This window comes from Carcharhinus amblyrhynchos, chromosome 27 (genome assembly GCF_965287045.1).
Source record: "Carcharhinus amblyrhynchos chromosome 27, sCarAmb.v2.hapA, whole genome shotgun sequence".
Classification (NCBI taxonomy): Eukaryota; Metazoa; Chordata; class Chondrichthyes; order Carcharhiniformes; family Carcharhinidae; genus Carcharhinus; species Carcharhinus amblyrhynchos.
This window is the reverse complement of record NC_137350.1, coordinates 10,127,082-10,152,887: the sequence shown is the minus strand read 5'-3', so window position 1 is coordinate 10,152,887 and position 25,806 is coordinate 10,127,082. Positions and strand designations below refer to the sequence as shown.

The 25,806-nt window shown below is 45.1% G+C and overlaps 1 protein-coding gene across 1 annotated transcript in view; it reads right to left on the bottom strand.

Moving 5' to 3' along the window:
- svild (supervillin d) overlaps positions 1-25,210 on the bottom strand; it is a 174,610-nt gene extending 149,400 nt beyond the window's left edge. The window contains exon 1 of the mRNA XM_080213812.1: positions 25,067-25,210. Within this exon, the coding sequence (XP_080069938.1) occupies positions 25,067-25,077 (11 nt within the window). The 5' untranslated portion in view covers positions 25,078-25,210. The remainder of the gene's footprint in view (positions 1-25,066) is intronic.
- Between the last annotated feature and the right edge of the window lie 596 nt (positions 25,211-25,806).

The following is a 25,806-nucleotide window of genomic DNA, read 5'->3' as shown; positions in this document are numbered from 1 at the left end:
CTCCAGGAACTACACGGAATTACGAACAATGTCCCACTGTAGGTGAAGCGCGTCCATTGCTCGAGTGTCACAAGGAAAACAAGTTACTGTCCCCCTACTTGCACATTTAACTTCATAATGGAGTTGTTATTTTGTTGGTCGATAAAAACAGGGTTCTGCACAGTTAAGGATGCAGTTAAAGGTTGATTCTTAAACAGGAAAGCTAAATCTTCACATTCCCCTTGATTGCAACCTCTATTTAGTCAGATGGGAAATTCTAGCCATTCCTTAACACACTGGTACGGCAATGGAGGAAAACTGGCCATTTCCTGATTAACCGCAGATTGGAACACAGAATCCGAGAAACGTTCCAAGTGTTTGATCTTTCTATCTCAATGGCTTCCCTATCCCCTGTCCTACGCTACCCTTCTGTATGCTGCCTTACATGCCCTCCCCTCTGTTGTCCTGCCCTGCCCTCTCCTACACCGGTGGAGATGCTGGCATTGGACTGGGGTGGGCACAGTAACTCACAGGACTCACCTAATGAAGGAGAAGCCCTCTGAAAGCTTGTGATTCCAGCTAAACCTGCTGGGCTTTAACCTGGTGTTGTGAGACTTCTTACTATCCGACACTACCCTGCCTGTCCCTCCCAATCTCATGCATCGCCTTGCCATGCCCTGAAGCTGAAAGTTTTGGCCCAGTGCCAAGTAACATTTGGAGCGGCTTGGACAGGATTTTCAAAAAGTCATAGCTGGGACACATTGAGAAGCCTTGGGTAAGGCAGGGCTTTGTGATGATTGACATGTTAAGTGCCCAATGGGAGGAGTGTGAAGGGAGGGGCAGTTGAAGGAAGGAGGTTATGTGATGACATCTCCCAGAATATATCCAGCCAGAGTTGGCGACACGAAAGGCTCCCAGTAAGATGTCCATTACAAATCACAGACCTCTGTTTCAGTGACATTTTTGCTTCATTTTCTTAACAAATACTGAACTCAAGGCTTTGTTTGGTATGAAATCTTATTCCAGGGTGAGCAGGGGAACAATCACTGGTACCCTGACCAATATTTATCCTACAATCAGCATCAAAAAGACAGATAATCTGATCATTATCACATTGCTATTTTGGAGCTTGCTGTGCACAAATTGCCTGTGATGTTTCCTACAGTACATGGGGAGCATGGTGGCACAGTGGTTAGCACTGCTGCCTCACAGCGCCAGGATTCAATCCTGGCCTCGGGTGACTGTTTGTGTCGAGTTTGCACATTCTCCCCCATGTCTGTGTAGGTTTCCTCCGGATGCTCCAGTTTCCTCCCACACTCTAAAGATGGCTAGGTGGATTGGCCATGCTAAATTGCCCCTTAGTGTCCAACGTTTTCAAGTTTTTAGGTATCCAGATCACCAACAACCTGTCCTGGTCCCCCCAGGCCAACGCTATAGTTAAGAAAGCCCATCCACACATCTACTTTCTCATAAGACTAAGGAAATTTCATCTACAATTCTCACCAACTTTTACAGATGCACCATAAAAAGCATTCTTTCTGGTTGTATCATAGCTTGGTACAGCTCCTGCTCTATCTAAGACTGCAAGGGACTACAAAGCGTCATAAACAAAGCCCAGTCCATCACTCAAACCAGCCTCCCATCCATTGACACTGTCCACACTTTCTGCTGCCTTGGAAAAGCAGCCAGCATGATCAAGGACCCAATGCACCCTGGACATACTCTCTTCCACCTTCTTCCATCAGGGAAAAGACACAAAAGTCTGAGGATATGTACAAACTCACTCAAGAACAGCTCCTTCCCTACAGCCATCAGACTTTTGAACAGGCCTGTCTTGCATTAAATTGACCTTTCTGTACACCCTAAGTATGACTGTAACACTACATTCTGCACTCTCTCCTTTCTTTCTCTATGAGTGGTATGCTTTGTCTGTGTGGTGCACAAGAAAACAATCCTTTTCACTGTATATTAATACACTGTGTGTTAATCAAAGATGTGTAGGGTTGAATCGAATAGCCATGGTAAATGTGTGGGATTATGATTAATAAGGGGGTCCTGGATTCATCAATAAGGGGGTCAGTGGTTATAGGGAAAAGGCAGGAGAATGGGGATGAGAAAAATATCAGCCATGATTGAATGATGGAGCAGACTCGATGGGTCTATGCCCAAGCTGTCCAAGTTGCTCCTACGTCTTATGGCCTTATTATGGGTTATGGGGATAGGATGGAGAGAGGACATGGGTAAGATACTCTATCAGGAAGTCAATGCAGACTCGATGGACCGTGGGCCTCTTTCTGCACTGTATGGATTCTATGATCTTAAGACGATATTTAATGTGTGTAATTAGCTGTAAAGTCCTTCAGGATCTTCGGTGGTCATGAAAAGCACGATATAGATGCAAATTGTTCTTTGGGACTTTGACTGCTCACTTCTAAAGAAGCAATGCGATAAACAGAGTTGTAAATCTTCTTCTGGCCTCTGGCAGCTCTTAAGACGAGTCAATCAGTTCAATTGGTGCCAGTTTGATGTTTTGGTTACAGTTACAAATTGCTATTCCGCCTATTGAGGTTTTTGGAGCCTGTTTCGGAACACGCAGGTCCAATACTTTCACGAAAGGTCAGCAATTCCTGCTTGATCGGAACATAAAATCTATTTTGTGTTTTAATCACCCATTTCATATTAAAGTTAACTTGTTGGAACTTTTTAGAAACAAGTTGATTGGTAAAAGATAAAAGCAAAATACTGTATCCACAGTACAGTATTAGGGTGTTTCAGTTCAGTTTGTTCAAGTTTGGTTCCATTCAGTACAGTTCAAGGGCCTACCTGAGAAGTTAGTCTCCAAGTTCACTTTCTTTTGCTTAGACTCATAGAATCCTACAGTGCAGAAAGAGGCCATTTGACCCATCAAGTCTGCACCAATTACAATCCTACTCAGGCCCTATCCCCATATCTCTACGTATTTATCCACCAATCCCTCTAACCTATGCATCCTGGGACACTAAGCGGCAATTTTTAACAGCCAATCAACTTAGCTCGCACATCTTTGAACTGTGGAAGGAAACTGGAGCACCTGGAGGAAACCCACACAGACATGAAGAGAATGTGCAAACTCCACACAGTGACCCATGACGGGATTCGAACCCAGGTTCCTGGAGCTGTGAAGCAGCAGTGCTAACCACTGTGCTACCGTGCCGCCTGTGCTTCTGTCATGTTTTTTCTTAAACTCTGTTCAATAAAAGAAAACCATTTTAATACTCGTACTAGTGCTATCCTCGTCTCTTCAAAGGAAGAGGGAAGCATGTTGGCACAGTGGTTAGCACTGCTGCAACATAGCGCCAGGGACCTACGTTCGATTCCCAGCTCAGGTCAGAGTCTGTGTGGAGTTTGCATGTTCTCTCCGTGTCTGCGTGGGTTTACTCTGGGTGCTCTGGTTTCATCCCACAGTCCAAAGATTTGAAGGTTAGTTGGATTGGCCCTGGGAAATGTATGCGGTTATGGTGATCGGACAGGAGGAGAGACCCTGGGTAAGATACTCTGTCAGAGAGTCAGTGCAGGCCCAATGGGCCAAATGGCCTCCTTCTGCACTGTAGGGATTCTATTAAAAAACAATATTTTGACTGTTGCAGTGATTTTTCTCAGGGTTGCACAGAGTCCTGGAGATCGATCTGTAATTCCCAGAGACTCCAGACCAATCCTGGGGGGTAATTGGGAGGACGGGCACAGATAATTCCATATGCTTTAATTCATACTCCTACTTTCTAACATCCGAGTCCTGCTATATTCAAATACATTCAGGTGTGCCGAGGAGAACAAAGATAAAAAAAAACGCAAAATAAAGAATTATGATTTGCACTGTATTTTGCAACCTATTGGAGCGAGGGAGAGAGTTTTGATCCTGGCATGACATACTATATTGGCAGTAGAGAGTGGGTACTGCATCGAGGGATGCAGTACACGCACCAGACTGACAAAGCAGAACAATGTGTGGCAGATCCCTGAGGATCTACAACTTAGTGTTTCATTAGGCACCTTCCAGAGTTTCATCCTCTCTCTGTTTTAAGTGTGAATTATTAATCGATTTAATGAATTTGAGGCAAAATAATTCCAAGGGTGTCTGTGGAAGCAGGTGGACTAGAACCATTGAGATGTTCTCTTTGCATGATCACCATTGAGAAAGGTGTGTTTGTCAAGTAAAATGACTCTAAAATGAATATGCTGCTTTCCATTCAGGGGTATAAAGTACATAAGAACATAAGAAATAGGAGCAGGAGTAGACCATCTAGCCCTTCAAGCCTGCCCCGCCATTCAATAAGATCATGGCTGATCTGAAGTAGATCAGTTCCACTTTCCCGCTTTCTCCCCATAACCCTTAATTCCCTTGTCTATCAAAAACCTATCCACCCATGAGTTAAATATATTTAGTGAGGTAGCCTCCACCACTTCAACGGGCAGAGAATTCCAGAGATTCACCATCCTTTGAGTGAAGAAGTTCCTCCTCAACTCTGATCTAAACTGCCGCCCCCCCGCTATTTCGAGGCTGTGCTCTCTAGTTCTGCTATCCTTTCTAAACGGGAAGAATCTCTCCACCTCTATCCTATCCATCCCCTTCATTATCTTATACGTCTCTGTAAGATCCCCCCTCATCCTTCTAAACTCCAACGAGTACAGACCCAGTCTATGCAAGTGACTTTAGTTTTTTTCTTGGAAAAGTAGCAAAGTGCTATTGATTTAAATTCCAGCTGTAAATGTTCATGGCATTTATTCGCTCAAGTATGGTATCCGTAATCACTGAAGGCAGTGAAGAGAATTCTACACGGACAGCAAACCATTCAGTGCAGAGATAGATAACCCGAGGCAAAGGAACCAATTCTGCGAGTGCAATAATAGTGTGTGCTGCTGTCCAAACATCTGGTTCTGCTCTAACACAGTGTGTGCTGATGTCCAAACATCTGTCTCTGGTCTAACAGAGTGTGTGGGGCTATCCAAACATCTAGGTGTTGTCTAACAGAGTGTGTGCTGATAGCCAAACATCTTTCCCTTGTCTAACAGAGTGCGTACAGCTGTCCAAACATCTGTCCTAACAGAGTGCGTACAGCTGTCCAAACATCTGTCCTAACAGAGTGTGTGCTGCTGTCCAAACATCTGGCCCTAGTTTAACAGAGTGTGTCCATCTGTCCAAACATCTGGCCCTGGTCTAACAGAGTGTGTCCGAGTGCCCAAACATCTGTCTCTGGCCTAACGGTACTGAGTTGTTTTGCTGCAACCACAGAAGTGGCTCACAACCAACATTATCTACAGGAACCAGCCAGACCTGATACTAACCTAGATCTAAAGAAAGAGCGTTGCATTGTGTTCCCTCTCAGTTTGCAGAGCACTTGGAGGCACCACAGTGCATAGTGGTTAGCACTGCTGCCTCACAACGCCAGGCACCCGGGTTCGATGGGTGACTGCCTGTGCAAAGTTTACGCATTCTCCCCGTGTCTGCGTGGGTTTCTTCCAGATGCTCCGTCTTCCTCCTGCACTCCGAAGATGTGCAGGTTAGGTTGCTTGCCATGCTAAATTGTCCCTTAGTGTCAAGGGAATTGGCAGGGTAAATACATGGGGTTACAGGGATAGGGCCTAGGTGGGATTGTTGTCAGTGCAGATTTGATGGATCAAATGGCCTCCTTCTGCACTGTCGGGATTCTATGGTTCCTTTCTATGTTTCTACATTTTCGGTGCTTACAGGCACCATTGGATTGAGGCCCATCAGTGTGTATGCAGGAAAACTGGTCAGTCTCTCATGTACGCAGGACCCAAGGCCCAGTGGGTGAGAGAGCGACAGACTTAAATATAGAAAAGTATCAGGGTGTTCCTAGCAATTCATTTCATTTCCTCAGCGCTTTAAGAACAGTCCATGTCATACCTTCACTACACAAGAAACAAACTCAAAGAACTTCAACATGGAACACTGACAGCAGAAAGACCTTGATTTGGATGATCAGTGGGTTATTTCACTCTATTCATTCCATCTATCATTTTGTTTCTGTATTTCATACTTAACTTGGAATGATTAGCTCACCTCAATTCAGGTCTCGGTTGCCATGGACGTTGACTTTGAAATAAATAAAGTTTTGATGAAATGTAACTGGCTAGGAGAGTGGAGGATGAAACTCGATACAGATGGCACACATACACTGTGAATCGTATAGAGACTACTAAAGGTGAAAGGATCAGATGATTTCTCATGTAACGGTAATGAAAGCAAACACATGCTAAATTATATTTTGAGGTTGGTTGGATATAAGTCAGGAGATGTCATGTTGAAGTTGAACAACAGGCTGCGCAGACTACTCCTGGAATATCCAGTTCAATTTTGTTCTCTCTCTCACGAACAAAACATTCAAACCATTGAGATAGTGCACAGAGGGATCAAAAGATTGGCTTTTAAGGAAAGGCTGGAGAAAGGAAAGTTTGTTACTCCTGGGGAAGCACACAAAAGGACGCCTCACTGAAATATTGAAGATGTTAAAATATGCTGAGAAGGTCCATGGTTAGCATTGCTGCCTCACAATGTCAGGAACCCGGGTTCGATTCCCAGCTTGGGTCTGTGTGGAGTTTGCATGTTCTCCCCGTGTCTGCATGGGTTTCTTCTGGGTTCTCCGGTTTCCTCCCACAGTCCAAAAGACATGCTAGTTAGATGTATTGGCCATGCTAAATTCTCCCTCAGTGTACCCGAACAGGCTCTGGAGTGTGGCAACTAGGGGATTTTCACAGAAACTTTGTTGCAGTGTTAATGTAAGCCTACATGTAAACACTAATAATTAAGTTTAAACTTAAAGTGGTGCATGACTGCAAGATCGACCAGGATGTTAAAACAAGAGGCGCAAGTTAAAACCGGTGAAAGGTCCATTAAGATAGATATCTGAAAGAACAAACTCATGAAAAGATTTGATAATTAGCCCTTGGGATGTGAATATTGTTGGCAAGGCCAGCATATATCACCCATCTCTGGTTGTCCTTGAGAAGCTGATGATGAACCTCCTTCTCAAACCACTGCAGTTCGTGTGATACAGATACTCCCACGCTTGCAGGTAGTGGTGCTCCCATGTGTTTGATACTCTTGCCCTTCTAGATGGTAAAGGATATGAGTCTGGGAGATTCTGTCGAAGAAGCTTTGGGCAAGTTGCTACAGTGCATTTTATAAGTTATTACCACTGCTCCCACTGTGCACCAGTGGTGGAGAGAGTGAATGTTTACTGTAGTGAATGGGATGCAGTCAAGTAATCTGCTTTGTCTTGGCTGGTGGTGAACTCCTTGAATGTTGTTGGAGCTGCACTCACTCATGAGGTCAAGAGTATTCTATCACATCCTGATTGTCACATGTGGTGGGCACTATGCTAGGGTTCGGCTTTGGGAAATCAGGAGGTGGGTTATCCATCGCAGAATCAAGGACTCCATGCACCCCGGACATTCTCTCTTCCATCTTTGTCCATAGGGAAAACGGTACAAAAGTCTGAGATCACGTACCAACTGACTCAAGAATGGTTTCTTCCCTGGTACCATCAGACCTTTGAATGGACCTACCTTATATTAAGCTAATCTTCCTCTACATCCTAGCTATGACTGTAACACTATATTCTGCACCATCTCCATTCCTTCTCCCCTATGAGTAGTACGTTTTGTATAATACATAAGAAAAATACTTTTCACTATACTCCAATACATATGACAATAATAAATCAAATCAAAACTTGTAGCCACAGTGTTTATATGGTTAGTCCAGTTAAGTTTCTGATCAATGGTAATCCCTTGGATGTTGATGGTGGCATCCGATTAGATTAAGGGGCATGAAAATCAGATTAATTCAACATTTAGAATAGATTGGTGTTTGATGCCTGGCACAGACACAATGGGCTAAATGGCCTCTTTCTGTGCTGTAAAATGTTATGACTATCTTGGCTATGTTAATTCTTTGAGAGAGCTGTTAGTTTGATCCCATTGCCCTGCACTTTCCCAATAGCCATGCTATTTCTTTCCACTTTGAATAGTTATCCAATTTCCTTTTGACAATTCTAATGGAAAATTCCCAGAACACTTTCACACGGTGTAATTCAGATCTCATCAACATCGTTAAAAAAATCTTTTTGCATGCCCAACCCAATCACCTAAAATTTAATTACCCGCCAATGGAAATGGTCCCTATTTTAACAAATCCCGCCATGTTTTTGAACACCTGAAGTTCCCCTGATCTGCCTCTGCAACGAACAATCCCAGATTTCCGTGAGTGCTAGCAACAATTCCGCTATTTTTCCTCACCTAAAATCAGCTAAGGCAAACTGACATGAAAGTCCCAGTGCTGGAAATAAACCTGGGCAGGAACAAAACCACAAATAAGGAGAAAAAGTTGTGCTTAATACTAAAACTGGAGTGTGTCTCTGCTAGGCCTGCAGGCAGTCTCCTCAGGGATTGCAAATGGATCATGTGCTGGCACGCTAGTCATTCACCAGTGCCACCTGGAACTGTCAAAAGCTGGGAGCTGGTTTTGCTCTGAAGTTGATGGCTGATGATGTTTGACATGACAAATATTTGTGTTTCAAGTCTCCATCAGATTTAATCTACTTGGCGATCTAACCCAGTCTGTTCAAAACAAGAAGCGTTGCCGAGTCTGTTCGGTTGTTGCAGCAGTGACTGTTGCGTGGATTGGATGTAGTGAGTTGACCACACAGCAATGCCTGTTCTTCGTTGTTATAACGGAGGGCACAATGGCTTTATTCTCTCCCCATTTACTGACCTCATCTAACTGCTGGGGTACGGTCCAAATCGCCCCACCTTTCCAAAGACCCTTCCCCATAAAGCGGAACATCAGACTTCCTGGATGAAGTCAGCCATGGAAAAGTGACACTTTCCACATCCTGAGTATGAACAAACACTGTTTCTGAAAAGGTAATTGCGTTGTACACACATTAATAGTTGGCACAAGTTACAGGGATTGTAGTTAACAGCCTGCTATAACCCTATGGCCACCACTAACACACGCTTTTGCAGATACAGGGTGGGATTTTCCAGCCATGCTCGCCCCCAAGACTGGAAAAGCCGTCCTGAGGACTTTGCACGGTCCTGTCCTGCCTGTTACTATTCCCGTGCCGGGCAGGGTGGCAAAATTCCACCTAGCCTTCTTTGCTATCCAGACATTCAGTCATGCAGAGCCAAACGTATAAAGATTGAATACATGCCTTGGAAGGAGAGAGATCTACAATCTCTCTGCATTCCTATCTTGATACTCATTGTTTGTCCAAGTGCAATAGGTAATCATGTAACATGAAAAAACATTTAATCTTCACAACATGGTTAAGATAGGAACGTTTTGCAGGAAATTCTGCCAACCGTGTTTCAATGTTCTCCCTTGTGCCTTCATCAAAAGTAGACAGAACTGGGACATGACTTCCTGCATCCTGTGTGGATTGCTGTGTTAATCAGGCAGCTTAGAGTGGGTGAGGTGATTCTGTTTTGAGAGCAAACAGGTAAATGGATGACAAACATTAGCCAGCTTCTATTTGCCGTTAACCAGACCCATTAAGAAATGCCTTCTTTAGACAATGGGCTCCCTGAATGCTTCTGTTTTAAGATTCTGATCCCTGTGTTCAAACCACTTCAAATCCTCGACTCACCACATTTCTCTGCACCCTCACTTTTCCTTCTCTATGAATGGTCTGTACAGCGTGCAACAAACAATACTTTTCACTGTATACTAATACATGTGACAATAAGAAATCAAATCAAAGTCACAATGAACTGCCAAAGCCTCAACCTCTAAAGATTCTGTTTCCACCAACACTGTTAAAGTTGTATGTTATAAGAACGTAAATACTTGAAGCAGGAGTGGGCAATTCAGCCCCTCAAGCCTGCAGCACCAATCAGTAAGATCATGGTTGACCTCATCTGGGTCTCAACACCATTTTTCTGCCTGTTCTTCATAACCCTACATCCCGCTATTAATTAAAAACCTATCTCACTGCTTCTTAAATTTGTTTAGTGGTCCAGCATTCACTGCATTCCGGATAAAGAATTCCACAGATCCACGACCTATTGAATGAAGTCATTCTGGTTCTGAATTCTGCACCACACTTTTCTCCACACTAGCACTGATAGTGGGGCTTTCAACCTAATGGACAATAAGATCTAGAGTGTCTCCTGTTCACCTGTCTCTCCTGCTTAAGGACACTCCTTCCTGCTGCCAACAGATTTTTGAATGGATCTACCATATATTAAGCTGACCTTTCTCTGCACTCTAACTATGACTCTAACACTATATTCTGCACCCTCATCTTTCTTTCTGCCCGATGTACACTATGAACTGAATGTTTTGTCTGTATAGTGCACAAGAAACAATACTTCTCAATGTGGACTGGGGTTACCTCACAAACAGCAGAAACTCTGGCACGTTAAAAATCTCTTTTCAAATTTGAACATCTGCCCTCTTCCTGAAACATCAAACAGGCACCTTTCTGACGTTAGGAGTGATTTGAAACAAATTGCCAATACATTGTTGAGTTAGCAATACACCCACTGTGCCCACTAGGACCATCCAGCCAGAGGCTTCAGTCTGGAAATGATCCAGGCCTCATTACAGAGTTGGCAATCTGCCCAACTCTCAATGAAGACTCGCCGGCAACTCATAAAACTAGGGGTGGTGTGCCAAAATTCTAGATTTTATTGGACCCTGGACTGACCATTCTGTTCTGCTTGACCTCGCTGAACAAAATGTTCCAGGCTATTTATGGAGTGGCCTCGAGTGAGCAGCTGCTCTAGGTCTCATGCCTGGTTCAGGTAGGCCAGATATACATCCCCTCCTATTTCTACAAAATTTTAAATTTTGTAGGAATTTCACAGTAACTTCATTGCAGTGTTAATGCAAGCCTTACTTGTGACTAATAAATAAACTTTAAATAGGGACCCACACTGGCACAGCTGGGACATATGAAAGCATTGTTACAGGCAGGGTGACAGACACCCGTTGACTGGCGTGTCTGAAAATGCCATCAGGTGGACCTTGACCACTCAAGAAGTGGCTCACATCTCCTCGCCATCTTCAAATGCCTCATAAATGAGGAATGGCCATGGGTGAAAATCGTGCCCACTGTGTGCCTTCTCAACTTTTTTTTCTGCTTTTTTCTTCACATTATTTATACCCCTTTAAAAATTTCTGGCAAAAAACTGGTCGCAAAAATACTTCTGTTGGTTGAGTTCGGTTTGCCTTTTATCTGTAATCGAATCAAATCAGTCAAAGGCCAAACTCTAACAGTCCCTTCTGTTTTGTCACTGGGCTGTTCCCAATGCTGCAACAAGCCTGGTTGCCTGGCAACGCCGTAAGAAGTCTCACAACACCAGGTTAAAGTCCAACAAGCTTATTTGGTAGCAAATGCCACTAGCTTTCGGGGCTTTGCCCCTTCGTCAGGAGTTCTGATCACAACTCACCAAGGCAGGACTTCCTCCTGATTGAAGGGCTGCAGTCCCACCTTACACCAATCAACACTTGTTAGAGAGTTAAAGGGCTCTGGGAGTCGGCAAGGCGGTGTTCCAAGCTCCTACCGTCCTAAAATTTCAGGCCCTCAGTTTCCACATTCACAACACAAAGGGCCTAATGCTTTTCATAGACAATCTGAACAATTCTAGACCTGATAGGTGGAGCGTGATGCGAAGAACGGCTTCATAAAACTTGCCTCCATTGGTGTTGCCCTCATGCCTTTTCCTGGTCTGTTGCAGGCTAATTAACAGGAGGTTGATCACTATGTCAACAATTCCATTATCACCGTGTCAGATAACTGCATGGATGCTCGATGGTGAATGAGATAGGCCTTGGCTTTTTGTTGTCTAGCAATCCCGATCACCAAGAGACCTCCTGCTGACCTGAGATGGGGGGATAATATTACTGCTTTTGGATCATGGGTTAAGCCACCCAGCGACTGTTTGCTGGGAAACACTAAAATGTTAAGGTCACGGGTGGTGTGGAATGTACAGGAACACGCTATTGATGAGGATGTGTGACAGGGAGGCAAATGTAGAGAAATCATTGATGACACATAGGAAGTATTTGACCTGATCATTCAGGAGCAAAACCATGAGGGGTCTTGACAGGGTGGACTGTGTACAGATTTGGTCCCTTTACTTGAGGAAAGATGTAGTGGCATTGGGGGCAGGTTCACTCGATTGATTCCAGAGATGAGGGGTTTGTCGTATGAAGAGAGATTGGACAGTTTAGGCCTATACTCTCTGGAACTTAGAAGAATGAGGGGAGATCAAATTGAGGCAAACAAGACAACAAAAGGCATGGATAAAGTAGACATGGAGCGGATGCTTCCTCTTATGGGGCATTCTAGCCTCGGAACGTCATAGTCTTAGGATAAGGGGTAGGAAGTTTAAAACAGAGTTAAGGAGAAGCTATTTCTCCCAAAGGTTTGTGAATCTGTGGAATTCACTCCCCCAAAGTGTGGTGGATGCTGAGACAGTGAATAAATTAAAGGAGGGTTTAAACAGATTTTTTAATTGGTAATGGGTTGAAGGGTTATGGGGATGAGGAGCGCATCAGCCATGATCGTAAGGCAGAGCGGACTCGATGGGCCGAATGGCCCAATTCTACCCTTATATCTTATGAACTTATGTGGATAAGATGTTCCAACTTGTGGGAGAATCTAAGTCACTGTTGGAAAATAAGGGGTCCCGTTTAAAACAGAGAAAAAAAAGTGTTGTCTCTTAGGAGGTTGCGAGTCTGTGAAATTGCGAAATTCCACCTCCCCAAAAGGTGGTGGAAACAGAGAGTTTGAATACAAGGCAGAGGTTCTTGATAAGTATGGTTGGTGAGGAGTTATTGGGGGTTAGCAGGAATGTGGAGTTGAGGTTAAAGTGGGACCAGATTCGAGAGGCCGTATGGCCTACTTCTGTCCCTAATTTGTACACTGGTGTTAGTTCAGTTGATATCGTTGACACAGCTAGTGGCCTACAGGGCTGCCTGACTCCCCCCCCCCCCTGCAGGGAATCGATCTCGTCTGCCTGTCAGCTCGACAGGAACTGACTTCTAAGACTCCCTTTTTCTGTAAATCACTTTGTTAACAATATTTGGGCAATTTTTATGACTGCAGAAGGCACTAATTCATGCCGGGGAACTTTGTCACCGACCCTCGATACCTCGCCTTCAGGCCGCAAGCTGCGATAATCAACAGGCTATTCAACCAAGTGGGGCATCACGCACTTCTCCAATTCAACTCTCAGGACAAATTCACTCGTTGGTAGGAATCTTTGGATGGCGACAAGGAAAAGGAAGTAGAGCCATAGAACATTACAGCACAGAAACAGGCCTTTTGGCCCTTCTTGGCTGTGCCGAACTATTTATCTGCCTAGTCCCACTGCCCTGCACCTGGACCATATCCCTCCACATCCCTCTCATCCATGTACCTGTCCAAGTTTTTCTTAAATGTTAAAAGTGAGCCTGCTTTCACCACCTCATCTGGCAGCTCATTTCACACTCCCACCACTCTCTGTGTGAAGAACCCCCCCAATATTCTCTTTAAGCTTTTCTCCAATCACCCTTAACCCATGTCCTCTAGTTTTTTTCTCCCCTAGCCTCAGTGGAAAAAGCTTCACTCTATCTATACCCATCATAATTTTAGAAAACTTCGATCAAACCTCTTCTCATTCTATGCTCCAGAATTAAAGCCCTAACCTTTCTCTGTAGTCTTGGGAATTTTTTTATTCTCCTGGGTTAATTTTTAACTCATTCACAGCAGGTAAATCAGCACAGTGCCAGGGACTGGACGCAAGGATTTGCATTTAAGCAAAATAGTTTTCTTGGATCGTGGCAAGGTCGGTGAACTGAAAATGATTACATTTCTTCAGTCATATGTGGTATAAAATATTGGCCAGGATTCTCCGATGTTGGATGCCCCACCACTTGCTGCCAGCGAGAATGGAGAATTTGAAGCTGGGCCAAATCTCCATTTACTGCAGCGGGACTGGAAAACCTCAGCCATGAACGAGGTCAGAGAATTTCAGCCAGTATGTCACCAAATCCCCACAGTGCAGAAGGAGGCAATCAAATCTGCACCGATCACAATCCCACTCGGCCTCTATGCCCGGAGCTCCATATACTTACCCTGCCAGTCCTCCTGACATCAAGGGGCAGTTTAGCACAGCCAATCCACCGATCTAGCTCATCTTTGGAGTAGAGGAGGAAACCTGAGCACCTGAGCAAAACCCACGAAGACATGGGGAGAACATGCAGACTCCACATGGACAGTCACCCAAGGCCAGAATTGAACCTGGCTCCCTGGCGCTGTGGGGCAGCAGTGAATAAAGAACAAAGAACAACACAGCACAGGAAACAGGCCCTTCGGCCCAACAAGCCCGCGCCGCCATTTTAACATTGTGAGTGCCCTCTTCTACCTATGACCTTTGTCTACGCCTATTGGACTCCACAATAGAGGAATTAATGCTAATCACTGTGCCACCCACAGAGATCTTATATATCCATCTGAGCCTGGAAAGGTCCTTGTGTTAAAATGTTTTATCTGGAAAACTAAATGTTCGAAAGTGTAATGTTCCGTTCGTATTTTCCCTGGAGTGTCAACTTGGATTTTCTGTTGAAATGTCAGGAATGGGAAAGCACTCTGGAGAATGTTCTGGAGTGTTCTAACTCAGGGGAAGGAAGGAATTAGCCTTAGAGATGGCGCCGCTTTTAGCAAGCAGGTCTCTGATTTCTCAACGGGTGACTAAAGGACATTGGAACTGAGCGAGGAAATAAAATGGTGGCAATTAATGCCGGGAGGTTTGTACAGGACCAAATCCTGAATCCAGAATCTGTGCCTATTTTAACTTGCATCAAGCCTCTGCTCACTGGTTTACACCGGCTGGCAGTCCAGCAATGCCTCAACTTTATAATTATCACTCTCGCTTTCAAATCCTTCCCTGGTTTTCTTCATCACTATCTCCGTAATCTCCTCCAACCCTTCATCCCTCTGTGATATCTGCTCTCCTCCAATCCTGGCTTACTATTACTGGATGTATGTTCACTTTCCTTGGGCCGAAGCTCTGGAATTTCTTCCCCAGACTTCTCCTTTGAAATGTTTTATGGAAACCATCCCTTTGACAGAGTTTTCAGGTGCCTGCCTCCTGCCAGAGCTCAGTGTCATATACTGATGGTTAACTCTGTTGTGAAGTGCCTTTGGGTGCTCTATAAACACAACTGTAAAGATAAAGATTGAAGTAAAAAACAGCAAGTGCTGCAAAAGCTCAGCAAGTCTGGCAGCGTCTGTGGAGAGGGGAACAGAGTTAATGGGCTGGATTTTCCACCCCGACTCGCTAGTGGGATTTTCCAGTCTTGTTGAAGCTGGGGTGGCATGGTGACACAGTGATTAGCACTGCTGCCTCAGAGTGCCAGAGACACGAGTTCGATTCCCAGCTTGTCTGCTTGGAGTCTGCATGTTCTCCCCATGTCTGCGTGGGTTTCCTCCAGGTGCTGCAACTTCTCCCACAATCTGAAAGATGTGCTGGTTAAATGCATTGGCTGTGCTAAATTCTCCCTCAGTGTACCCAGACAGGCACCGGAGTGTGGCAACTAGGGGATTTTCACAGTAACTTCATTGCAGTGTTAATGTAAGCCTACTTGTGACTAACAAATAAACTTTAAACTTAAGCTAGGTGATTCCCTCCTTGCGGGATGGACGAGCCATTCATAGACATCAGCAGGACTGGAAAATCCTGTCTGCAGCCACCTCCACTGCTGGAAAACACACTACACAGAGGCTGGAAAATCCTGTCCAAAGTTTCGAGTTCAAGATGGCTCTTCTTTGGAACTCATATAAATGCAAATTTTTCCTGTTGCTGTTGTAAGATTTGTATGCATAACGTCAAAGAGAATTTCCCATGAATAAAAGTCTACAGTGGCTGCAAGAGTAGACACGTGCAGGCATTGTGAATTGACTGATTCGCTCTGTGCCTCAGCCTCTCAGCTTATTCCCCTTGTTCACCTCTTAACCTCTGGGCCTCCCCAAGCACAGTACAGGCAATTTAATTACAGCCTGTTATTCTCAGACCTCTGCTAATTACATTAAATAGAAGCACCTCATGGTTAACGTTGCCCAATTTCGCCCTGTTCTCCTATATCAATGTTTCTTAGCAACAAGGTTTATTCAATCATGCACTTTTTTTTTAACCCAAGAATGCAAAGTCGAGGAGCAGAACGAAAAGGTGCATTGTGTTCAGTTCCAACAGCTGGTAAGAATTAGACAACTCTGAGCACAGGATGTATGCCTGAAGGAATTCAAGCCTCGCCGGACAGGTGTCAAGAGGAATAAAGCCAGAAAGTCAGCAAACTAGTTTTATACGTGTTTCGCTGCTGGAGGGAGGGAAACCTCGGAACAGCTTTCTCTCCTTTTCACTGTTAAGTAGGTTGTTGGTCACTGTGCTGTGGAATGTGGAGATCACTTGATGGAAATGCATTGGCCTCCATCTCCCACAGTAACTAGTTCCTTCAGCATAAATGGCAAATTGTAATTACCACTTCCCCACTGGAGCCTGCAGGAATTGAAGATTAGAATCCGTACCATGTGGAAGGAGACCATTCAGCCCATCGAGTCAGCACCATCACTCCGGCAGGGCATCTTACCCAGGCCCACCCTCCTGTCCTATCCCTTTAGTCCCACTAATTTACCCCGTCAATACGCCAAAATTGGACACTAATGGGGCAATTTAGCAAGGCCAATACACCTCACCTGCACATCTTAGGAGTGTGGGAGGAAACCAGAACACCTGGAGGAAACCCACACAGACACGGGGAGAACATGCAGACTCCACATGGACCCATAGCCAGGAATTGAACCTGGTTCCCTGGCGCTGCAAGGCAGCAGTGCCAACCACTGCGCCATCGTGCCGCCCTGTTTAAACTCCTGGACATTGTCGGGATCAGCTTTGGGAGAAAAGTAATGGGAGGATTTTAAAATCGGTGCACTTTTTTTTAAATGACCTTTGGACACAATTTTTAAAAAATGCAGGTCTGAAGAAAGGGGCGTTTGATAACTTGAGATGTTTGGAGGTCGGAGATATTGTGATAGAACCTCCAGGAATGCATTCTAGCAGAGTTGGCAGCCCTCCTGGGTCAATGGTGCCTTTTTCTCCTTGAGTTTGTGCAGCTGCCGAGAGAGAGAGAGGGAGACTGACCTGTCTCCCATTGACTTTGTTCCCGTACAATGCAAAAAGGTCTTTTGTGTTTGACCCATATTTAGTTGGGGCACATGGATCAGCTTCTTTCTCACTTGAATTAAAAACTGGCTTCCGTAGACTACCGAGTGGGCTCCAATCTCCCAAAATTTCCAGCTCCTTGCTGAGGAATTAGAGATATCAAGTACAACTATTAGCATGAGCTCCTACAAACCCCATTCTCCCACATTCCCTGCCCTTGCAGCATGTTCCCCCGACTGGAAGGATATGGGATCAACCATGGTTCCTGCGGGACCTGGCGATCTTGACTGGAAGATAAGGATAGCATTAGGCGCGGCTATGCTGCCCTTCACAAACTACACTCCCTGCTTAATTCACAAATGGACAATAACCCCTTGAATAGCTGGGGAGGCGATGGCCTGTTGTATTATGGCTAGACTATTAATCCAGAAACTCAGCTAATGTTCTGGAGACCCAGGTTCGAATCCCACCATGGCAGATGGTGGAATTTGAATTCGATAAAAAAAAGTCTGAAATTAAAAATCTACTGATGACTATAAAACCACTGTCAATTATCAGAAAAAACCCATCTGGTTCACAAATATTCTTTAGGGAAGGAAATCTGCCATCCTTACCAGGTCTGGCCTACATGTGACTCCAGAGGCACAGCAATGTAGTTGACCCTCAACTGCCCTCTAAGGACAATTAGAGATAGGCAATAAATGCTGACCCAGCCAGCAGCGTCCCATGAATGACTACAAAAAAATTAGGTGTACCTGAGGGTAAAGGAACCCAGCCCTAGAAATGACACAGAACCTTTAGGGGAGAGGGAGAGGAGAAAGGGGATAAAGAAAATGGAATCGCAATGGGAAAGCAACATAATCAGAAGAATTGAGAATCCTGGACAAGCAGCGTCCCCTGTCAGTGTGTGAACCAGAGTGCAAGTTATGAAGACTGATTGAGAGAAAAATGATGATAAAACATTTTGTTTCTCAGCCACGTCCTGCCACCACCTCAGCAATAGGCCTTTGAAACAATACCCATTTGTAGGGAAGCCGGTTGGTGATGGTAATATTTAATTAAGATGCATAATGATTAAATAAAGGGAATATTAGGGGGGGGGCTTCTTCACGCAGAGAGTGATGTGAATGTGGAATGAGCTGCCAGATAAAGTGGTAAATGCGGGGTCACTTTTTACATTTAAGAAAAACTTAGACAGGTTCATGGATGAGAGGGGTGTGGAGGGATATGGTTCAAGTGCAGGTCAGTGGGACTAAGCTAAAAATGGTTCAGCACAGACAAGAAGGGCCAAAAGGCTTGTTTCTGAGCTGTAATTTTCTATGGTTCTCTGGTTCTAACATTGCCAGCTGTATTTGAGAAAATGCTCTGCTGTTTGAGAAGATAACTTTCTCCTCATTTAGATGCCACATTTCCCTGAATGAGCTCACACCTCCAGGTATAATGGAGGGTCGGTCATTTCTGCTCCAGGCCATCTCTGCAGGAGTCCCTCAGGGTAGTGTCCTAGGTCCAACCATCTTCAGCTGCTTCATCAATGACCTTCCCTCCATCGTAAGGTCAGAAGTGGGGATGTTCGCTGGTGATTGCACAATGTTCAGCACCATTCGCGACTCCTCAGATACTGAAACAGTCCATGTTCAAATGCAGCAAGATCTGGACAATATCCAGGCTTGGGCTGACAAATGGCAAGTAACATTTGTGCCACACAAATGCCAGGCAATGACCATCACATATAAGAACCTCTTGACATTCAATGGTGTTATCATTACTGAATCTCCCACTGTCAAAACCTTGGGAGTGCCATCGACCAGAAACTCAACTGGACTCGCCACATAAACACCGTGGCTACAAGAGCAGGTCAGAGACTAGGAATACCGCGGTGAGTAACTCACCGCCTGACTCCCCAAAGCCTGTTCACCATCTACAAGCCAGGAGTGTGATGGAACATTCCCCACTTGCCTGGTTGAGTGCAGCTCCAACAACACACGAGAAGCTGGAAACCATCCAGGACAAAGCAGCCCACTTGATTGGCACCACATCCACAAACATCACTCCATCCATCACCGATGCTCAGTATCAGCAATGTGTACTATCGACAAGATGCACTGCAGCAATTCACCAAAGATCCTTAAACAGCACCTTCCAAATCCATGACCACTTCCATCTAGAAGGATAAGGGCAACAGACACATGGGAACACCACCATCTGCAAGTTCCCCTCCAAACCACTCACAGTCCTAACTTGGAAATATATCGCCATTCCTTCGCAGTCAAAATCTTGGAATTCCCTCCCAAACGGCATTGTGGGCCAACCCACAGCACATGGACTGCAGCGATTCAAGAAAGCAGCTCACTACCACCTTCTCAAGAGCAACTAGAATCCCTGCTGTACAGAACGAGGCCATTCAGCCCATCGAACCTGCGCCAACAACAATCCCACTCAATCCCCGTAGCCCCACGTATTTACCCTGCAAATCCCCCTGTCAGGATCAATTTAACATGGCCAATCCACCAAATCTGCACATCTTTTAACTGTGGAAGAAAACCGGAGCAACTGAAGAAAGACACGCAGACACTGGGAGGATGCAGAGACTTCGCCCAGACAGTGACTCAAGGCAGGAATTGAACCTGGGTCCCTGGCACTGTGAGACAGCCACGCCAACCACAGTATCACCATGCCACCTGAGATGTGGAAAACTGTCTTTACTTTCTGTATAGTTGGAACCAGAGGGTTGAGATGCTTCATTGATAGGTAAAGACTGGGATTGACAGAGTTTCAATGTCAGACATCAAGGGATATGGGGACGGGGCAGTGGGGAATGGAGACAAAGCAGTTCAAACATGATTGTACTGATCGGGGAATAGGTTCAAGAGACCCCATGGCTTATTCCAGCGCCTATGTCTTCTATACTTCCGGGAATTGAACCTGGGTCCCTGGCGCTGTGAAGCAGCAATGCTAACCACTGTGCCACTATGTCCAGTCACCCTCAGAGATCAAACACATGAGCCCTCAGATCGCTGTGTCCCTGTACAATCTTTAGAATGATGTCACTAAGTCTACATTACCTCTCCCTATCTCTTTTGGACAGGACATTGCACCTCCGCCCCTGCTCAGACTAAGTAACCTCTCGTTAGCGAATTCTGTTACTTCGGTCCATAGTGACCGTTGACACAGAACTTGATACACTGATAGGGAAGGCAGCTACCACCTTTGACCAACTCACAAGAGGCGAATGGAATCACACCAAGCTGACCTTTGGAACAAGGCCAATGGTTTGTGAGGCCTGTGTTCTCAGCATCTAACTACAACGGTGATACACGGGTCACCTGTCAAGAATAGAAACTCAACAATTTGTGACCTATTATGGGTATATTCTGGCTATAAAAGACCATAAATACAGTAGCCCCCTCAGAGGCAGACCTTCTGCATTCGTCACACAACAAACAGATGTGTGACACATCAGAGTTCATTAACTCTGGTAGGCCCAAGGATGGAAAATAATTGCATAACCAAGTATATTCTATGAGGTAGGCAGCTGGACCTAAACCAGCTACGGAACTGTGTTCAAGTATACTTGCAAGCATGACAGGAAGATCCCTAGACATGGATTCTTGTGCCTCAGAGTCATTAGTTGACGACAGAGGAAAGTGGCAGCAACCTCCTGGGGGCTGGTGTGACTGTCAGTGATGACCAGTGGCTACAGCGATGCCAAAAATAACTTATGACACTTTATATCCTTCAAGTGCAGTATTGTGGCAAAACCTGCCTTTTGAGGGCTGGTCGCATCGGCTAACGTGCTTCATATGAGCGTAGATTCCCTTGCTGTATATCCACCATCATGTACAGGATAGCAGAGCTGAGTTAAACTGTCCCTTCTGCAGACACCTCACACCTCGATGTATTAAATTTCAGCTGGCAATGTTTGCCCATTCTGCCAACCAATCGATATCCTGGTACCATCCTAACTTTCTGTCTCTGTTTGGTGCCATGGGAGATGTTCAAATCTTATCCTGTGTACTAATATCTCGTATATATATTGAAGAAACAGTGATCCTAGCACCGGCTCCTTGCGGAATACAAGTGTCAACCATCCTCCAGTCTCAGAAACAACCGTCTACTATGACTCACTGTTTTCTGTTCTGAAGTCAATGTTTTATCCAGATTAACAGTGAATTGTATATCCCAGAAACTCAATTTTGGTAGCCAGCCTTTTCACGTGCTGTCATACTTTATCATAAAATCCACACCCACTGAATTCCCCTCATCAATACTGTCTGTTCCTTAAACAAAAAGATTCAATTCGATTAGTCAGTCAAGATCTGTATTTTATCAATCCGTGCTGGCTACCTTCATTAATTTAGATCTTGTAGCAGTTAATGTCTTTGGGGGGGGCGGGGGAGGGGATTGGAAGGATCATGTGACTAATAGCCCAATGGGGAATGAGCGTGGGGATCTTGGGGAGGAGCATGTGGGGTAATACAGCCAGATTGATCCGAGCGCTGGGAATAAATACATCCTGACAGACTTTCCTGTCCCGCCTATCATGGCAATTATAGTGGGAATGGGACTGACCATGCAAAGGTCTATTGACCTCGACCGGGATTTTCCAATTTTGGGATGATTGTAGCCGGAAAACCCGTCCATCGAGTGTAGTATTCCCTGTATGTGTAAATCGTAACAACTCAGTTGTTGTTATTGGCAAACTGCCAATTTTAGCATTTACTTCAGGTCTGTTTGTTCTTTCTTTGATCAATGTTTCAAAAAATCATACCCACCACTGATAAACAAACTGACCTGTGGTTGCTAGGACTGTCCAAACACTGTTTATTAAACAGGGTATCATAGGGCAGCACAGAGGCTAGCAATCCTGCCTCACAGCGCCAGGGACCCAGGATCAATTCTGGTCTCGGGTCACTGTCTGGGTAGAGTCTGCGTGGGTTTCCTCCGGGTGCTCCGGTTTCCTCCCACAATCCAAAGGTGTGCAGGTTAGGTAGGTTGGCCAGGTTAAAATTGCCCCTTAATGTCAGGGGGGGTTAGCAGTGTAACTACCTGGGGTTGTGGGGACAGGACCTTGATGGGATTGTTGTTGATGCAATGGGCTCAATGGGCCAAACAGCCTCCTTCTGCAGTGTAGGGATTCTATCATTTGCCTCTTTCCAATCCTTTGGGATCTCCTCTGTATGAGGGAAGTTTGGAAGATAATGGCTGCACTTTCCACCATCTGCATTCTCACTTCCCTTAGCAACCTAAGATGCAAACTATCCAGGTCAGGTGATGTACACACCAGCTTTCACAGTACATATCTGGGCCATTGATTTTTACTGCACCCATTACCTCTACCACCTCTGCTGCTCCTGATAGTTAGTCAGCATCTCCTTCCTGAATAGACACTGACGTTAAGCATTACTGATTTAGGGGAAGTGATGGCCTACTGATATTATTACTAAACTATCAATCCAGAAACTCAGCTAACGTTCTGGGGACCTGGGTTTAAATCCCAGCCATGGTTGGTGGTGGAATTTGAATTCAATAGAAAATATCTAGAATTAAGAATCTACTGATGACCACGAAACCACTCTCGATTGTTGGAAAAAAAAGCCCATCTGGTTTACTAATGTCTTTTAGGGGAGGAAATCTGCTGTCCTTGCCCAGTCTGGCCTTCTTGTGACTCCAGAGCCACAGCAATGTGGTTGACTCTGAACTGCCCTCCAAGGGCAACAAGCGATGTGTGATTAATGCTGGCCGGTGAATGATGGCCATGTCCACGGAATGAATTTTTAAAAATGTAAGAAAAGCAGCAGGCTGACCCCTCAAACAGTAATTAGATAATGATCAGATCATCGGGTCTGATCACAATGGTGGCATTTTCCAGGGATTGGCGTTAGAACTCCTGCCCTCCCTGGTGTACATTAATGACTTGGAGCTTGATGCAGAGGGCACAACTGTAGAATCTGAGGATGATATGAAATGCAAGAGTATTGTAAGCCATGAGGATAGTGTGGAAAGGATACAGACAGGTTGGTGGAATAGGCGGATAAGTGGCAGATTAAAGTAACTGCAGAGAAATGTGAAGTACTTCACTTTGGGAGGAAGAATGCAGAAAAATTGAATAGAAACCCTACAGAAAGAGGCCATTCGGCCCACCAAGTCTGCACTGACCACAATTCCACCCAGACCCTACCCCCCACGTCCCTACACATTTACCCACTAATCCCTCTAACCTACACATTTCAGGACAGTAAGGGGCAATTTTTTTAGCATGGCCAATCAACCTAATCCACACATCTTTGGACTGTCGGAGGAAACCCACGCAGACACGAGGAGAATGTGCACAGACAGTGACCCAAGTCAGGAATCGAACCCAGGTCCCTGGAGGCATGAAGCAGCAGTGCTACCCACTGTGCTACTGTGCCGCCCAAATGATATACATTAAAGAGGCCAGCTCTAAAGAGTAGAGGGATCTCAATATACCAGCGCATAAATCATTGAGGGTGGCTTTATTAATAAGGGCACAGAGTACAAAATCAAGGCAGTTGCATTAAATCTACACAAGCTATTGGTTCAGCCTCAGTGGAAATATTGCATCCAGTTCTGGGCACCACACTTCAGGATAGATTGAGAAAATATTCGAGGGTGGAAAATCTTCACAAGAATGGTTCCAGGGATGAGAAACTTCGGTTATGTAGAAAGAGTGGAGAAATTGGGACTGCTTTCCTTGGGAAGAGGAGACTGGGAGGAGATTTGAGAGAACCTATTCAAAGTCAAGAGAGTTGATACGGAGAGATTATCCCTGTTGGAGGAGAGACTGGGAATCACATAGCACCGACTTAAAACATTTTAAAAGTTTTTTTTTAAGTTTAACATTTATTTATTAGTGTCACAAGTAGGCTTACATTAATACTGCAATGAGGTTACTGTGAAAATCCCCTAGTCGCCACACTCCGGCACCTGTTCGGGTACACTGAGGGAGAATTTAGCATAGCAAATGCACCTAACCAGTACATCTTTTGGACTTTGGGAGTAAACTGGAGCGCCTAGAGGAAACCCACGCGGACACAGGGAGAATGTGCAGACATGGGGAGAAGGTGCAGATTTAAGGTAATTCACAAAAGAAGCAAAGGAGACATGGGGAACAAATGTTTCCATAGCACCGTGTGCGGTTAGGATCTGGAATGCAGCATGGTGGGGGCAGAATCAACTGAGACTTTCAAAAAGGACTTGGATCATTATCTGAAAAGGAAAAATGTGCAGGACTAAGGGGGAAAGGCAGGGGAATGGCACAAAGTGAGAGTGTCTTTCAGAGGGCCAGCACAGATAAAAGGCTGAATGGCCTCCTGCTGGAACTACTCTAAGATTCAACAGATGAGGGGTAATACCTGAGAGGACTTCCTCCAACATATGAGAGCGCGTGTGCCCTTAGTTTAAGGTTTTGATTGAAAAATCTTTGAACAGTGCTGCACTCCCTCAGGCCCGCACTCTCACATCGGCCTCAGTACTCAGATCTCAGGAGTGGGATATGAGCTCACAACTCCTGACTCAGGGGTGGAAACGCGAGCCACTGAAGCAGAGCTAACACCAAGTTCCCCGGTTTGGCACACCACTCATCAGGGATTCTTCAAAGACACCAAGCATTTTCTTTAAAAGTAGCTCGCCGTAGGACACACAAAGATTCAACGTATGGTTCGAGTAAGGTTTTAGCTGCTCTTTCTTAGTTACTGTTATGTTGCTCAGAATCACATATCATATCCCAATCTATAATTAAAAACACACGGACGTTCGGTTTGGGAGTGGTTTGTCTGAGCTGTCACAGTGCACACTTGTTAGAACGAGTTTCTCACAATCTCTTCCTGCACCAACCGATAAGAGTGGATTCACTTACAGAAGCATCATTGGCGGCTCATCCTACACAATCTGAAGACCAGGTAACATTGCTCCCAAACTGCGTGCCTTCTGCCTCAAAGTCACTGGGTCGCGAACTGCCAGCCTTACCTGCTCTCCAGGCCCCAGTGACCATTTAAGGACTGAGCTGTACTTGACACTGGAGAATACCGGTCCAAAATAGCCTTAGCAGCTCAGCAATAAATCAAGGTCAGCTGATTTAAATCTCGGTACATAGCTGACTGACACCGTTACCACTCCTCCCCCTTGGAGCCTCCCTGTGTATTGTACATGTGCAGAATGACACAACATACAACACAGAAGCAGCCTGTCCAGCCCCAACTGGTTCACTCCAGGGTTTATGCTTGTCACCAGCCTCCACCTCCCACCTAACCTGATCAGCAGGATCTTCATCTATTCCTTTCTCATTCATGAGTTTGGCTGGCTTGCCCTCAGATCTATCCCTAATATTTTGCCTCAAGCGCTCCACTAGACTGTGAGCTCTTTATTCTCACCTCTCGGTAAAGAGGTTTCTCCTGAATTCCGCCCATACAGCAGATCAATTCTGTAGGTAGAGTCTTGTTCGGGAATCGAAGGGAATCATTGGGGGTAGGTGGGAATAAGAAATTCGAAACACAAGCAGACCTTATAGAATGGCAGAGCAGGCTTGAGGGGCCAAATGGCCTAATCCTAAATATTATGTTTGTAGTGTATGTTCACACGTTTGTTTATGTTCGTATG